The 15,655-nt window shown below is 41.6% G+C and overlaps 1 protein-coding gene across 14 annotated transcripts in view; it reads left to right on the top strand.

Annotated features, from left to right (window-relative positions):
- The window catches only part of CRTC1 (CREB regulated transcription coactivator 1), a 46,760-nt gene that overhangs the window by 17,209 nt on the left and 13,896 nt on the right, over positions 1-15,655 (top strand). For 7 of the 14 annotated variants that reach the window (XR_012584505.1, XR_012584506.1, XR_012584507.1 and 4 more), the window contains exons 2-10: positions 2,804-2,920; positions 7,339-7,476; positions 8,269-8,330; positions 9,211-9,305; positions 10,626-10,711; positions 11,119-11,162; positions 11,482-11,702; positions 14,487-14,623; positions 15,185-15,436. Coding sequence is in view for 11 of the 14 variants with exons in the window: in XM_074565973.1 (XP_074422074.1) it covers positions 2,804-2,920; positions 7,339-7,476; positions 8,269-8,330; positions 9,211-9,305; positions 10,626-10,711; positions 11,119-11,162; positions 11,482-11,702; positions 14,487-14,623; positions 15,185-15,436 (1,152 nt within the window). In the remaining 3 variants the exon portion in view is untranslated. Of the gene's footprint in view, positions 1-2,803; positions 2,921-4,405; positions 4,454-7,338; positions 7,477-8,268; positions 8,331-9,210; positions 9,306-10,625; positions 10,712-11,118; positions 11,163-11,481; positions 11,703-14,486; positions 14,624-15,184; positions 15,437-15,655 lie in introns of all 14 variants that reach the window. The other 7 variants (XM_074565972.1, XM_074565977.1, XM_074565978.1 and 4 more) reach the window with 2 other exon arrangements.

Below are 15,655 nucleotides of genomic sequence, written 5' to 3'. Positions count from 1 at the left end.
GTTGATGGGCTCCTCTGAACCGCGGAGTCTGGGGGCCACTTGCTGCAGAGAGGAACAAACACAGACCTACACGCCGGTGTAATGATATATGATAGCAATAACAAGCAATCACTTTCCTTATTTTTGGCACAGATCTCCAAAAGTGTTTATCGAAGGTAGCGTTACTAAAATTAATGATACTGCAAAGCCATTTAACAAGCTCGGTTTTGAGAACCGCTTGAGTTCTCGATCTCTTGTGTTTCCTCATTTCCACGTTTAACTGCAGTGGAAAGACAAATAGTCGTGACCTCCTTGTTACATTATGCTTTGAGGTAGGTATGTACCGGGGAAGGCCAAAACATGAAAAAAAACATAAAGCAACCCCCCCACCCCTCCCTGGGCGTCTTATAGTAGGTTCTTTAAAAGAAACCAACACCTGTTGAAATAGTTACTTCGGTGTTTGGTATAAATCCCAAACAGGCCTTTTTTTAACAACAAAAACATATGTAGAGGCCAGGCAAAAAGCACAGCTAGTTCTGATATTGTGCTTTTAGTGATCCGCAGCTCTGCGTTAGAGGGGCTGTGACTCATTAAGTGATACCAGCGCGGAGCCTTTCTCTAATTTCATGTATTGCTTAGAGAGCACAGGATTGTAATTGCGTGTCAAAAGATTGCAAAAGAAAAAATCGGGGGGCCTTTTCCTGCTTTTTAGATGGGATTTTTTGGAACCGTTTGATACGGCACACTGTGAATGTTTTGTAAGTCTTCGGGCTGAGGGGATTTATCTGCACTTTGGTTAAGAAAAAAAGCCATCAGCCACGCTGTGACTGGTGTCCTGCCCAAAGAGTCGAGGCTTCCGAGAGCCCTCGTTCCATAGAGGGGTTTCATCTCTGAGAGTTGTAAGTTTTTGGATTAATTCGGTCCCTCAGCTAAAGCATAAAGATTTTGGCTGTCTGTATATTGGGAAATTGGTGGCTTCTGGGGGAGATTGTGTGAATAAAGGGTATTTGAGTTGCTTTCCTGGGATGGTTTAAAAGCAGAAGAATGCATGCACTGTTTTCCTCGGGGTGATCTCGTTTTCTCCTCCTCTCTTCAGGGACTATTTAAAAAAAAAATAAAAAAATACATATACACTGCTAAATGTCGTCTTGATACAGGCAGACTTGTCCCTTTTCTCCCTGTCCTATCTTGGCGCTATCAGCGTGCAGCGTGATATCTCCACTGTCAGCGCCGCTCGGCATCCCTGCTTGCCGCCTTGCCGTTTCATCAGCGGACTCCGCATAGATTGCATTGTCAAGATGGAAAGTGCTAGAAAGATCTTCACTCAACCGCCGGGCCTTTGTGGTAAAGCTGTAGAGGCAGAGCCACTCCTTTCCATCCTGCCATTTCCTTTGCTTGAAGAAAGTGTAAAGAAAAAAAAACAAACAAAAAACACAAACCCCATGTAAACATCCAGTGTCAGGGATGCCGCTATTTCTAGTACTTTTCCAAACTTTGCTCTTCAAAATCCTGGCGTTGCGAGGCGAAGGCTTTCGGATCTGTTTGAATGAAACTAAAGCAGATTTGTTGATGTACACACTACAGTACCTTAGCAACCAACCTGCATCTAGGCCAAGATCTGAACATTTAGTCTTTAAACAATTCTTTGCTACCAATCTAGGAATGTTCTTGCATTTCAGAGTGCAAAACTAGTTGACATCTAGTGAGGAACAACATATATTATAAAATATGTACTCCTCCACAGTGGGAGGAGAGGGAACTTATGTAAGCTCATTTCTTTGCTACTTGATAATTGTAGTTTCTTGAGTCCTTGGAAGATGCATCCCTGAGAGCTGGCGCGTTGTGTTCAGATGATTGCAAATTCTGCTGTATCAGTGTAAAATAGGGCTTCAGTGGCAGCGTGGTATTAAATCTAGGGAACACTACAGAATTGAATGAGAAATTATTTTAAATATTGGTACCACTGAACTAAAAAATTGAGAAAGGTCACTAACAAGAGATTAATCAAAAATTGTAGCTCTTACTAATGAGCTGTTGAGATGGTATAGTGTTCTGAATGAGGTGACAACGAAAATAAGTCGATGTTTGAGTAGAAAAGAAACAGCTTTCTCTTGCACACTTTTGTACACCAGAAATGTAGCGTACTAGAGGATGTCGGTCGAGAGGTGTCATTCAGAACTGAAGAGTGGTACCTCGCGGTTACTGAAACCGTGCAGACTGTCACATCTATTTTCGTGTATACCTGTTCAGTAAGGAATTCTTCGCTGTGTTTTTTTTTCCTTTGGCTGGTTGGGTTTCCTTTGGCTGGTTGGGTTTCCTTTGGCTGGTTGGGTTTTCTTTGGAAACCTGTGTCTCTGCCCTCCTACGGAGCTTTTCCTGGTGGAAGAAACAAGAACACTTACCTAATGGTGGAAAGCTACATTATCTCAGTTAGCTAGGTAGCTAAAAGGTTGAATGTTTGATTAAACAGTATACTCAATATACTAAATTAAGGCTTATGTATATGCCACACACATGAACAGCTGGCTAATTTTGATATTAGAGTCATGATCAGACTAGCATGGGGTTTTTTACCCCCTGGTTTCCAGAACAGCAGGTGACATAAGGACCATGTGGTTTCACCTGGTGGTGTCACACGAGACCTGCCGTGGCAGTTCGCCAGCCGTGCTTTGTGGAGAAGGTCGACATCCACTCACAGAAGTTGAATTTAGGCTGTTTATTGGTGGTATCCATTCTCATTGGTAGTAGACGTGGTGTTGAGTTAGTTATAAGAGTGGAAAAATAAATGAGTTGCTCTTACACTTTCTTCCTCCTTTTCTTTTAGTTACAGCTGCAGAAAACCCAATATTTGCAGCTGGGACAGAGTCGTGGCCAGTACTACGGTGGGTCACTGCCAAATGTGAATCAGATCGGAAACAGTGCCATGGACCTGCCCTTTCAGGTGAGTTCAACAGTGCGATTCTTTCTTTTTCTTGATTATTGCTCTGCCTGCATGCTATTTTTTCCTAGCAGGAGACCATGAACTAGCTGCTGGTTCAGAACGTAGCACCGTGGCCTCAGCAAATCACCCTGGTTTTAAAAATTTTTGTCCTTTTGATATAGTTGTGTATGGGATGTGTGGATATTTTTTATTGTATGTATCTAGTGTTAGATAGTAGTTTTGTTCCCGATCGTGATGCTTCTGTGTCAAGAGTAGGCTGAGGCGATGCAATTTCTTTGTCGGTGAATATTCATGGAGGTGGGTTTGTTTGTTTTTTGTTCAGTACCAAATTCGTAATGAAATCTGTGAAGATACTGTAGACTCATAGCAAAAATGGAAGCAAACGATGAAGGTAACGTGTGGGGTTTAGGAGAGGAGAAGAGGGAATGGACACACCGGTATCGGAACAGTCACTTTCCTTTGGCCTGGCTGAAAAGTAAATGTAGGGATGTATTGGATTTTTTTTTCCCCTGCTGCTGTGACTCCAGAGGAAATGCACTATAAACAGAAAACCAGTGTTTTATGTGAATGTTTTGCTGTTAGGAAGTATGTTTGGGCAGAAGGTGTTGTACAGTGGATAGGGTTGAGGGATGGATACTTTTGAGACTCCTGATTTCTATAGTTAGTTGATTTAGGGTACTCAAAATAATTAAAATTTCTGCGTTAGTTTTCCTTTTTTGAGTAGTAACATTTATATTTTATCTCACAAGGATGTGGTAAGAATTAAATTTTCCAGTTTGTGGTTTTCTGATGAAGGCAGTTGTTAAATATGGAGAAGCTATTGATAAAACGTCTAACTATGCATTTTGATGTACACGTAGACAGCTCAATTTGTGGAGGTTAAAAGCTTGAATTTTGTGCAAGAGGAGAAGCAAATGTCTGTTTTAATCCGGTTGCCTTTAGGGAATACAGTGCAGGGATCTGTAATGTTATGAAGTCCTTAGTGTTACTCCAGAAGTGTCTGGTCTGTTAAAGATTTTGTCTTCAGTTGTGGGTAAGGAGGTTCATTGTTACTCTTTTTAAGCAATAATATTTCAGTTCTTCTGTGCTTGATGGCCGTTACTGACTGTTATTACAATAGACTCTTTTAGTCCTGAAACTAATGGAGTGCTTGAAAGTGAGTATTCAAAAATGTATGAATGACTGGAGGAGGATATGGAAAGAAATTGTCCCTAAACTCCAGGTTTTTATATATTATTTCACACACACACACACACAGAAAAATCCAAAGTTGATAATGTTACAGATAACAAATGGTGACAAGCAACAGAATAAAGCCATGTATTTGTATCCGTGATGAATGCTTTCCAGGTTTTTCAATTTTAAGCTAACGTACGATGAAATTGCCAAAAGATACTTGTACGATGTGCCGACCAGGTGAAGCCTGTCCGGTTGTCTCTGCTGGGAGCCTTAGTGTCTGAGAATCTTGGTTCTTTGCATTTACAGCACAACGGAGCTCTGGCAGAAGCCTTTGGAGCAGTTCCTGTCTCTTTGGTAAACGAGTATTTAGGTTTGTGCAAATACGTATTTAGGACTGGTGTACTGTTTGCCCAGGTAGATACGTATTTTAGCACACGTTACACTTTTTTCTGGTATGCACAGTATTTATTTGATTCACCGTCCCAGCTCCAAAGGAGTTATGGTCTGTCACATAAATACAGGTTTTGCCATGCATCCCAGTTTGGAACATGCATAATAATTCCTGTACAGACTCCCCGGACTTGCTGTGGTCTGTCATGTGATTACTTGTGATTTATGGGGGATTAATTTCACGCAGGCGATGGTTTATTTGGCACTGTCTTGGCCTGTGATTTAAGCAATCTCTGAGCATGTGCACTTTCAGCCTGCATGCTAAACTCCATCGGGAAAGGCAGAATGATTATCCAAACGCTGCTTGTCTCCAGGAGGCACGGAAATGTAGACTGTCAGTAGGTACCACTCCTCTCTTTCCCCCTCATCCACCTTGCTCATTTTTATTTCTTAAGTCAATGTCTTGATAAATCTTAAAGGGACACTGTTGCTTTACAGCACTGAGCTTTTTCCTTCCTGTCTGTATTTAGCCGCTTTTTTTTTTTTTTAGATATTTTTGTGGAGTTTTAGTTCTGATCTCAAATCCTTGACTGTTTTTCAGGGAAGCAAAAGAAAGTTCTAGTTCTTCGTCACCCAAATAAAAACGATGCTCAGATCTGTTCTTTTGTTTTTAATCACAGTTGTTTCCTATCGTTAAGTATCGCGTGCCCTGCAGGGATGGGGATTTTAATGAAGGTGCGTTGCCTGGTGTTTGGTCCAGAGTGAGTTTCATGGGATGGTTGCTGAGAGGAGCCAGACCTGTTGGAGGCGATACCCATTTTCTCAAGTTTTTGTGTTCTTTTCTGATTTCCCTAAGCAAGTTAGGGACTCACCTGGGATCTTTGTTCCTGGAAAGCCAGAGAACAGGATTGCCCCAAAACTCTCTAAATTGTAGCCCTGTGACGGGGCACGGTCCATGTTTACTTGTGCCACTGTTGAACTCAAATTAGATTTTCCTTGTGTTTTGTGCCAAAAAAAGGGAAAAGTTAAGAAATAACTATTTTTGTGGTCAACTTTTTGTCTGTATGCTAATATGCATTGGCTTCCTTTTTAATTCCAGGTGAGGTCTGCATTCTGTACACTTCAGACTGGCATCTCCTTTTTCAGTAACTTGGTGGTTGAGACCACTTCTCCTTTTGACCTTCCAAGCATGCATGTATTTGCAAATTTTGCTGCTTCTTGGGATAAAATCGATGTAACAACAGTACAAAGAAGAGTTTAAGAACTTTTGTTGTTGTTTTGGAATTATGAATATTCCCACTTCTGTGTGGTGCCAGTTAGGTATACCTAGATTTTCGTTTAGCGCTTGCAGCAGAGATTAAGCCAACGTGTTTTAATTGAGATGCTGCGACTTGAGGTTTTTAAGTCTTCATACAAGAAAGTCATACTTGCTAAGGAACGGAAGCAAAACACCATGATCTTAATGAGTGACAGTACAGTAAAAAGTCACTGTGCTCTCTTGCTAGTCCCATGTTGACTTAAGCAATATTCTGCTGCATATAAAGGGTTGGCCCTGAAACGAGAAAATAAACACCACAGCCACTTTGCATCCTTTTATATTAACACAGGTTGTGTGTGCACAGAGGGAGAGGAGACTAATATTTGCTACATAGAAAAGAGTTTCAAATAGTAGAAGGACTCTTTAAAAAGTTATTACAAACAAAACGCTGAGAAATAATTGTAAAACTTTTTAGAAAGAATCATTTAACCAGCCAAGGCTGGACACTTTAAAAAAGAAAAAAGAAGATTAATGTGGAAGCCAGATGGTTTCATGGCTTGGCAGACAGGACAGTGCATTTGCCACGTGCAGCACCTGAATGGAGGAGGAAATTTTGGATTTCCAAACAGATGGTGTTGAGGGACTCAGCAAAGCTGTTCACATTGGCAAGGAGTGGAAGACTGTGTAGCTTTTTTTCCCCGGAGACCCATATATTGCTGTTAAAGTACGAGTAGAGGTTGACCATTCCGTACTTCCTTCCCACCCCCTCCACCCCCCCGCAGGTATATACTGGGAAGGGCTTTTGAAAATGTGGGAGAACTTTTCCAGTTCAGCCTGGCAATTCATCTTCCTTGTCCTTTCTCTGCCATCCTCACTTTCCGAAATCACTTGCTGACAAGTAAAGGCTCTCGAGATATCAGGGCCGATAAGATTCAGGGTGGAACCAACCCAGCAAGGTTCACTGCGCAGCCTGAAGGAAATGAAAATCACTTAAAAAAAAAAATATTGGATGCTGTAACTTTTTGTAGACAGAGGAGGAAGGAAACTGCTTTTCTTTTTCTTTTAATCCTATCAGTGTCCCCTTAAAATAATTATGCTGAAAGGAGGGGTGAAAGGAAGTTTTGAGAGAACGTGGCGTGTTCTGGTGAATGTTAGGCTCACTGCGCATCTTCTTCCTGCATCTCCTGCCCTTGTAGTTGAAGCTCTGGTTGTCAGCATGTTCCTTCTGGATGCATGCTGCATGTGGCGCCGAGGGAATGTGAGCGGCAGTTGTCAGTAGGCTCCCTGCCACACTCGTTTGTGGTATTTTAGAGATACAAAGGCTGGAGAGCAGCGCTGATTTATGAGAGGGCAGGTCTAGCATGGTCTGCTTCCACTTGTCTCTAATCTCTGTCTGGAAGAGATAGCCTTGGTAATTGCTTTCTATGGCTGTAGTGAAAATGTTGCTGGAGGAAAAATTTTCATGGTTACACTCGTCCATATCTTTTTTGAGCTTTATTCCTTAGACTAATGCAGCCTGGCATACAATCTGAATAGGTTCTGGGTGCTCGTGCCTGTATTTTCCGCGTATAACTTCATGTGCCTCTCTCAGACTCCTTTTCAGTCATCAGGATTGGACACAAGCAGAACAACTCGGCATCATGGTCTGGTGGACAGAGTGTATCGTGACAGAAACCGCCTCGGCTCCCCGCATCGACGCCCTCTCTCTGTGGATAAACACGGAAGACAAATATCCTTTGGCTCATGAGCTTGTAACGAACACCTACCTTTTCAACAATATCACAGTTTTCAGTTTTTATCGTTCCCGTCTTCCTCCCCTCCTCACCTGTTAGTGGAGTTGCTTCCCATCTCTGTGCAGTTAATGTTATCTGCTTTTTCTGATCTGTGATCTTATCTATAAATACCTACTATTCTGTAAAGTATGCATTTACCTTTCTCTATTTCCTCAGCTCTAAGTGGGGATAATGATACACACGAAGCTGAGAGGGATGGAGATCCTTTGATGGAAAAGGCGAGGTGGTCCTGGTGAAACCGGGGTTCCCTTCAGAACTGAGTAAATCCAAACCAGAATAATTCTCTGCAGTTCGTTGTGCATTTTTATTACAAGTTGATTCATCAGTTTAGCATTTGCCAAGCGCTGCTTCTTCTTGCCGTTTGTGAAAATGAATTAGCTTATTATTTCTGACTGGCTTAAAATGTGCCGCAATCAGACTGGCTTGATGGGGCTAAAGGGGCTGTGTGAGTGGGAGAGCGGAGAGATGATGGCTTCTCTGGGAGGTGAGACACTCAGAAAGGGAGGAGGAGGATGGTTGTCCTGTTGCTCAAACATTACAACAATCCAGAAGATACTCTGAGTGTCCTTTTAAAGTCAGGCTGTGCCCCACAGGGGGTCTGCTTGCCTTTCTCATATGAACTTAATGGTTCTGACAGGGTGATAGAATTATTCCTTAGAAAAAGCTTTCAAATAGGCCTCCTACTTAAGTGAGAAAGTGGTGTTCTTCCCCTTAACGGATGGAATCACGTGGACAGCTGTCCGTATGGCACTGTGTATCTGTCACCTCCATCAGACACAAGCTGGAGAAGGTTCGTAGCACAATCCGTGTGCATGTCTGTTAGTATTTGGCCTGCGTTCTCTGGTACTACAACACTCGCATGTGCCACAAAGGCCTTTATTGTTCCCCACAGCAGCTGGTCATCTGAATTGCTATGCCTTCCTGAATTTAGAAATTGATTTTTTTTTCTTCTATTATGCTTATTGTTTTAGATGACTCACTTTCAAGCTCAAGGTGTGTCAGCTAATGTGTTCTTTTTAAGGATAAATCTTGCCAGGTTGTTCCAAGGCATACCCCAAAATTATTGAGCTGTAAAAGACTTGGATATTTCTCGCTGCTCGCAAGTGCTCGAGTGGAAAGGAGCACCGAGTTGCCCGTTCCTACCCCTCCTGCTCCTGACATTGAGGTGCCAAGTTGCGCAAGTGATGGCCTACATTCCTGAGCAAAGGACAGCTCATCATGAGATGTGTTGAGCGTGGAGGTTCCCATCTCCGTGACATAATTCCATCCTGAACCAGTCGTTTTCCCTCCCCGTGAAACAGGGATGCTTTCTTTTCAAAGACTAGTATAACCAAAGGATATATAAGCAGCTTGCAACTTAAAAATTGCATTATTTGATCATGCATAATCTTAACAAAGCACATCAAATTATTTTCTAACGGCAGCAACCAATTTATCCTGTATTCCTCTCAATCCCATTATCGAAACAATTGCTCTTCAAACTTGAACTAATTTCTTCTGTGAATTGATTGTTTCACGAGGAAATTGTGCCTGGTATATGCCTTGTATAGATTGTTTGTTGAATGCAGAGTAGTCAGGTTGGTTACTGAGTTGGTTAGATTTATCTGAGATAAACATTCTTTTATTTAGAGAAACTCACAATAAAAATGTTGGGTTTACTTTCCTTTCAGGACAAATTCCGATTCTGCCTTGCACCAGAGTACTATGACTCCAGCTCAACAAGAATCCTTTTCAGGAGGGTCACAGGACATGCAGCAGAAAAGAGGTAAATAGAGAAAACCAGTAAAAATATGTGTGACATTCAAAGCATTGTGCATCTGAGTGTATGCACGTGTATTGGTGTTCATCTGTTTCTATAAATACATGCATGCATAACACTTTCTAGATTCAGTTACGTGTGAATTGGAAGAAAGGACCGCGTTTACTTTTCTGGGTACTGAAATCCAGAAGATTATACAAAGCCGATAGAATATTTCCTGAACCCTGTATTCTCTTATTCCCTATGGGGAAAAGTAATCTGGGTTTTGGGACTGTGGTGGTTAGACAGCTCTCGGCCGTACTAGAGGCTTGTAGAGATCACAGGCATTTCATGGTCAGGAATGCAATATTGTAAAGTAGCAAGATTTCATCTAGTTTCTGTTTACGGGGTTGCGATCACCAGTGAACATACCCCCGGAGGCAGCGCTTCCAAACAGTACTCTGACAGCATTTCTGGTCGGGAGCTGGAGCAGCACAGCCCTCCGGCACTAACAATTCTGGTGCCCTCTGCTGGCCCTTGCTCCTGCTGGCAGTTCAAGAAATGCATTAAAAGCTCTTAAATCTTTGTGGAGAAATGTAATCCTTAAACAACCACCCACAGACAGGTGAACACGCAGCACTCAGATCCATATGTACTCTACTGCAGCTCTAGAGCTGTAAAACATTAAATAATGAACATCTTAAGCAGCGTTGCACGAATACGGATTTATAGTCATCGGTGTGAAAGGCTTCTGGTGATACATCTCTCTGACTGGGCTGTCTTTTGATGTTTCTCTGTCACCTTGCTGTTAGCATGATAAAACAGTTGATTGCTTTGAACAAACAAATGTGCTTGGAATACGGAGAAGTGACAGCTTTATAGCGTTTCTCTATCCCAGGAGAGATGGTCCGGATTTTTCCCCACTGGAATTGGCCTGTTGGCCACCCATAGGATGTTGCAGGTGTAGATCGTTTGTGTAAAACGCAAAAGATAAGACAGACTAGGTCCCAAGATACACTCTTGTGTTTAGATCTAAATAGACTAAATTGGAGGCCAAAATTTTTTTAAGTATTATTTGGGGTTTGTTTTTAAGTTAATAGTGTCTCCATACTAATTAAATACAATTTTAGTCTCTTCTGGTGTTTGTTTTTTTTAAAATTTTGATCTTAGGACAATAGAGTGCCACTGTTACATATTCATTGATAATAGGTTACTTAAGAGTTTTCAAATGGTTAAACTTCCAATCTGAAGATTTCTTACTGAGAACTTAATATATGATCATATATAATGATAATAATATATATAATATGTAATGATAATATGATTCCTTTTGTTCTCATTTTTTAGTTTTATTACTGGCTGTCCCTGGAATGGAGGAAACCACCTCTGAGGCAGACAAAACCCTCTCTAAGCAAGGATGGGACACTAAAAAGGTAGGAATCTCACATTTCGAAGTGTAGAGTTTTAATTTTCTAAGTGCATTTAGGTAAACAGATGCTCTAAATATTGTCAACCAAAACAAACTACTTGCCGAGATTAGAGATTAAATGCTATATTTAGCAACACATCACTAAACAGTGGATCAGAAAGGCACTTTATACGTATGTGTGCATGCTCATGTTTGATTAGATCAGGAGAAACTCTTTAAATTTGAGCCTTGTTGGGCCAATAAAGCAACAAAGGTAACAAATGCCTTCTGCAAGCTTCACAGAGCTCCTGTGTAGAATAGCTCTTCAGTAGAAATGTATTAGCTTAAATAAAGCTTAGTAATTGAAATATATCCTGAGCGTTGATCTCTAGCAGTGTCTTTGCCTTTAAAAATGTCTTCCTTCTATTTTAGACTGGGTCATCAAGACCTAAATCATGTGAAGTTCCAGGAATCAAGTAAGTTCTGAGAATTTTTTTTTTTAAAAAAGCCTTGAGATCTTTTAAGAATGAATGTTACACATTGAATGTCCTCTTGCTTTTGAGTTTTCTGAAAAGTCCTTAGACGATATAATGCTGCAACATGCACAAGAAAAGCCAGAACCTCTATGAGTGACCCATTGGCTGTTACGTCTCTGATTGGTTTGTCAGAAATACAATATGTAGTTCTGTACATGGCACCTTCCTTTTTTAAAAAGATTTTATAAAGATCTGTCCAGGTTGAAATTTAAATTAAGACGTGTCCTTTTTTTTTTTTTTTTCTCTCTCCCTTATTTAGCATCTTTCCATCAGCTGACCAGGAAAACACTACAACACTGATTCCTGCTACGCATAACACCGGTGGCTCCCTGCCAGACCTGACCAACATCCATTTCCCTTCCCCTCTCCCAACACCGTTAGATCCCGAGGAATCCACATTCCCAGCCCTGAGTAGCTCCAATAGTACCGGAAATCTTGCTGCCAATCTGACTCACTTGGGCATCAGCACTGCCAGTCAGGGTAAGGTCATAACTCGGAGGCGTTCTTACAGATTGTCCATAAGATGTCATTTGTCTTCAATTATGGAAGTTGCATGGCTGAGTATTACTGTTTTGTCTGAGAGGTAATTGCGCTTCGCTGTTGATTGACCTTTCTTTGTAAATGAGTTTATCAAGCCATTTTGCAGAAAAAAGTGAGAAAGCTGTATTTAGTTATACAATTTACAAATTGTCGTTCATTTTTCTCTTGTTCTTGGTGCCCAGATCTGCTTTTTTGTTTGTTTTGTCTTGTTTTGTTTGTTTGTTTTATTTATAAGACTACAGGAGAGACTAAGACCAGAATCCAAAGGTACCTCCCTTGTAATTCATTGTTCTTAACCCCAACAGCACTTGTGTTACGGAAATATCTTTAGCAGGCTTTTTGTTTTCATTCGTTTAGAATGTTGAGGTTTTTTTCTGTGTGAGAATTCTTTTGGAGAGAGAACACTGCTTGCTTTATCTGAAGCAAGTTCTCTCTTTTGAGCAATCAAGAGTAACGTGGAGCCTTTAGAAGGCTCGCGAGTTCTTATAAGCTTAAGTTTTGAAAATATCCTGAATATTCAGGCTGCGTAATATAGAAGGACTTGGGGAAATAACACCCAAGTGCACACCTTAATTTCTCACAGCTCTTGCTGTGGTGCCGTTGTGTTGAGGTTGTTGCCTTTCTAGTGGTGTAGTTTTTGTTGCAAGTTCTCAAGTGCCGTTGCCGTTTGAGCTGTTCGGCGTGGTGAGTCTGAGCTGTGTTTGTTGGGCTTTCAGGACTTCGGCAATACTGATAATTTTATTTTGAAAAAAATCTCCAACCACAAACAAACATTATTTGCCACGCTGGCAATTTATAATACACTGATCACCTGATGATTTCAGGATTAAATTTAGCTTTCTAGGCAAATAGCCTAAACTGGTGATTGCTATTTTTTTAAACAATTTCACTGGGTCATACTTGAATAGTTGAGAAGAGAGTTGCATTTTTTTCTTGTCAGTGACAATTGCAATCACTTGATTCCTAGAATAGAAACGAGGCGCTGTATCCAAAAATACAAGTATATTTCCTGTGTTAGACAGGATTCCCTTCCCCACTTCAAAATCCTCTCGTATATTGGGAAAAGGAAATAATTCTAATCAGGTTGATGGAGTGTTATGACTGAGCAGTTCTAGTTAAGAATGAAGCAAGAAGATGGTTTAACCATTTAAATACAGAGTGGGTCAGCAGCTTTCAGCATCCTTCAGTAAGTTTTCACGTCTCAAAAGAGACTATATGAAGTTTGAGAGATGGGCTGTCACTCAAGTAGAACTCAGCGAGTCTGTGCACAGAGCTATTGTGTGTATAAAAAGAAACAAACTACTTTCATGGAGTTAGGCCAGATTGGGCTGCTGAATTTTTTGACGTATCCATAATTAGCAAAGTAAATAGTGTAAAACCAAACCGGTAAGTATATAATTGCTTTGAAAACATTTCCTGATCTATCAAAGACACAACAAATTAGAAAGATACACTCATTGATGATTTTCTGCTTTTCCTTGGAGGCTATCCCATAGTTTCATCTTTGGCATAGTCAGTGTTTGGTGCTTTTTTAACTGATTTTTCCCAAACCCTCCTTGCCTTTCTTTATCTTCTAGCTCTTTAGCAGAAAACATGAAGGGTTTTGAACCTTTTGCAGGATCTCTTCATTGCACAGCCATGTCCTCAGCAGCCCCAAGAAAAGGTGGGGAACCAAACACCTGTCAGGTTACAGAGAATTACCAGCAATTTAAGACGACGCGTTTGTGCATTTGAGTTTGTCGGTTCACTGACATGTTCCGTGAGACGGTGTTGATTTTGAAAACATCGCAGGGGAAGCCAGGCAGGCTTCAGAATCTGCGCAGTTTGAGCCGGTTTGCCTGCTGGCTCCTTGGCAGCCCGGGCTTCCTGGCTCCCTGGCAGCCTGCCTGGAAGCCCTGAACGTTTGCCAAGTGCCTGGGAGCTCGCAGGCTCTTGTGAATTCCTCCTTTCTGGCAGCTCTGGGAGAACAGCTCGCTAGTTAGATTGTCCTGAAATCACTTTCCAGGGTGTCTCGGTTCCTCTAGGGTGAGGCAGAAAATAGGAGAGGTTTCAAAACTTCCAGATTTTTGTCTTGAATTTGAACAAAATTACAATACTTGAATTGTTTATCCCTGCGGCCTGCTAGGTCGTGGCTCTTTAGAGTGTGAAGGATATTTCCTGCCTTCCTGCGTACTGGTATGCCATTAAAAATGGAGTACTTCCTGTGTAACCAGTTTTTCTTCTGCATTTTCCATTAAATAAGTGTTTGCTTTTATAATATCTCAAGTGCCTTCTGATTAGTCTTGTTATATGATCTGTTATCTTCTTCCTGAAGTTTGAGCCCTTACAAATGGAGCAGAATGTGCTTTTCCTGGGTTCAGCGTGTGCAGCCTGGGAGGCGAGCGAGACTGATACCGACGGTTTCTATAAACCGCTGAAGCTGCTCTGCCTATTTCAATTTCAGTTCGGTATCTGTGCACGAACCCAGAAAAACATGACTGCATTTGGTCCAGGATAAACCACGGGGATCTTCCGCTCATCCTGATGCTCCTCAGCCTGACAAAATTAATTGTAAATTAGCTAACAAGTTTCAGCCTGATTGGCCGAGGCAAACTCAGCACTTTGCCTTAAGTGGTTGTCCACTTAACGCCTTTCATTTTTCATCGTTTAGGTAATTACCTCTGTACAAGTATCAATAATCCATTGCTCTGTTCCCGTTTAAGCTGGTTTGTTCCTTCCTGGCAGGAATGACGACGACGCCAGCCCCTTCCCAGCAGCACCGTCAGCCGGCCGTCAGTCCCCTCTCCTTGAGCGCAGACTCAAGGCGACCACAGTCACAGCAAATGTCTCCTACACTTTCCCCTTTGTCACCAATTACTCAGGTAGGAATGTACTCGGAGAATTAAATTTTTTTAATCATTGATGAGTTGTTTTACTCTACCTGGGGAGAAGCTGGCTGTATTTCATCTCTCTTGTTCTGTAATTTTCTTCTTTAAATGTGTTCATTAATTCGGAGCCTTAAAAAGGGAGAGGTTTGTAGAGGTGGCAGATTTTACTTCTGCTTTTCTAGAACCGTGGTGAAAAATATCTATCAGGACACTTTTCTGTAACATTGTTGTCCCAAAGCTAGTTGTGAAATTTGAAAGACACTTCTCTAATTCATGAGAGCCGCTCAATTAGCTTTTTAAATGTATTTCATAAGTGTGACTCCGCAACTGCCTGGGTTGTCGGTTCCTGACCCGGACATTCAGCTGGGCTTTTAGAGTATTTGTTTATTATACGCTGGAGGTGATAGTAAGTCTTTTGAAACATGTTCTTGACTTTCTGAACCTTTCGGTAACACCTTTTAAATGCAAGATTGACTTAGTACAGTTCACTTGATGTGCTTGAAAACAAAGGGAAATTACCTGCCAGCGTGGATGATTTTGATTCTTCTTTTTAAGGCCGTGGCTATGGATGCATTGTCTCTGGAGCAGCAGCTTCCCCCATACCCATTTTTTACCCAGACAACTTCCCAGCAGCAGCAGCAGACCCAGGTGGCGAGTACCCTGCCTCAGAACACTCCTTTAATGCAGAGCTCTGGCTTACAGCGAGGAACGCAGCTCCCCCCGCTCTCCGTCACGGTACCTTCCACCATCCCACAGTCACCTCCGGGCAGCCAGACCCAGCCCTCGATGGGAATAGACATCAACTCGGTAAGCTTGGGCACGGCTGGAAATGAGCAAAATCGCATTCGGAAAACCTGGAAGAGTACAGCATAGCGTCAGAGAGAAGCTGGACAGTCCTTGTAATAAGTATACTTTTAGTCAGGGTCTGAATTCAACTTAGAATGATTTTGGTTGAATCCACGTTTAAATGTTTTCTAGAGGAAAATTCGGTTTTAGTGTATGTTCAGGGTGGCCATAGTTTCGTAA

This window comes from Larus michahellis, chromosome 23 (assembly GCF_964199755.1).
Source record: "Larus michahellis chromosome 23, bLarMic1.1, whole genome shotgun sequence".
NCBI lineage: Eukaryota > Metazoa > Chordata > Aves > Charadriiformes > Laridae > Larus > Larus michahellis.
The sequence above is the reverse complement of the archived record's forward strand: the minus strand, read 5'-3'. Positions and strand labels throughout refer to the sequence as shown.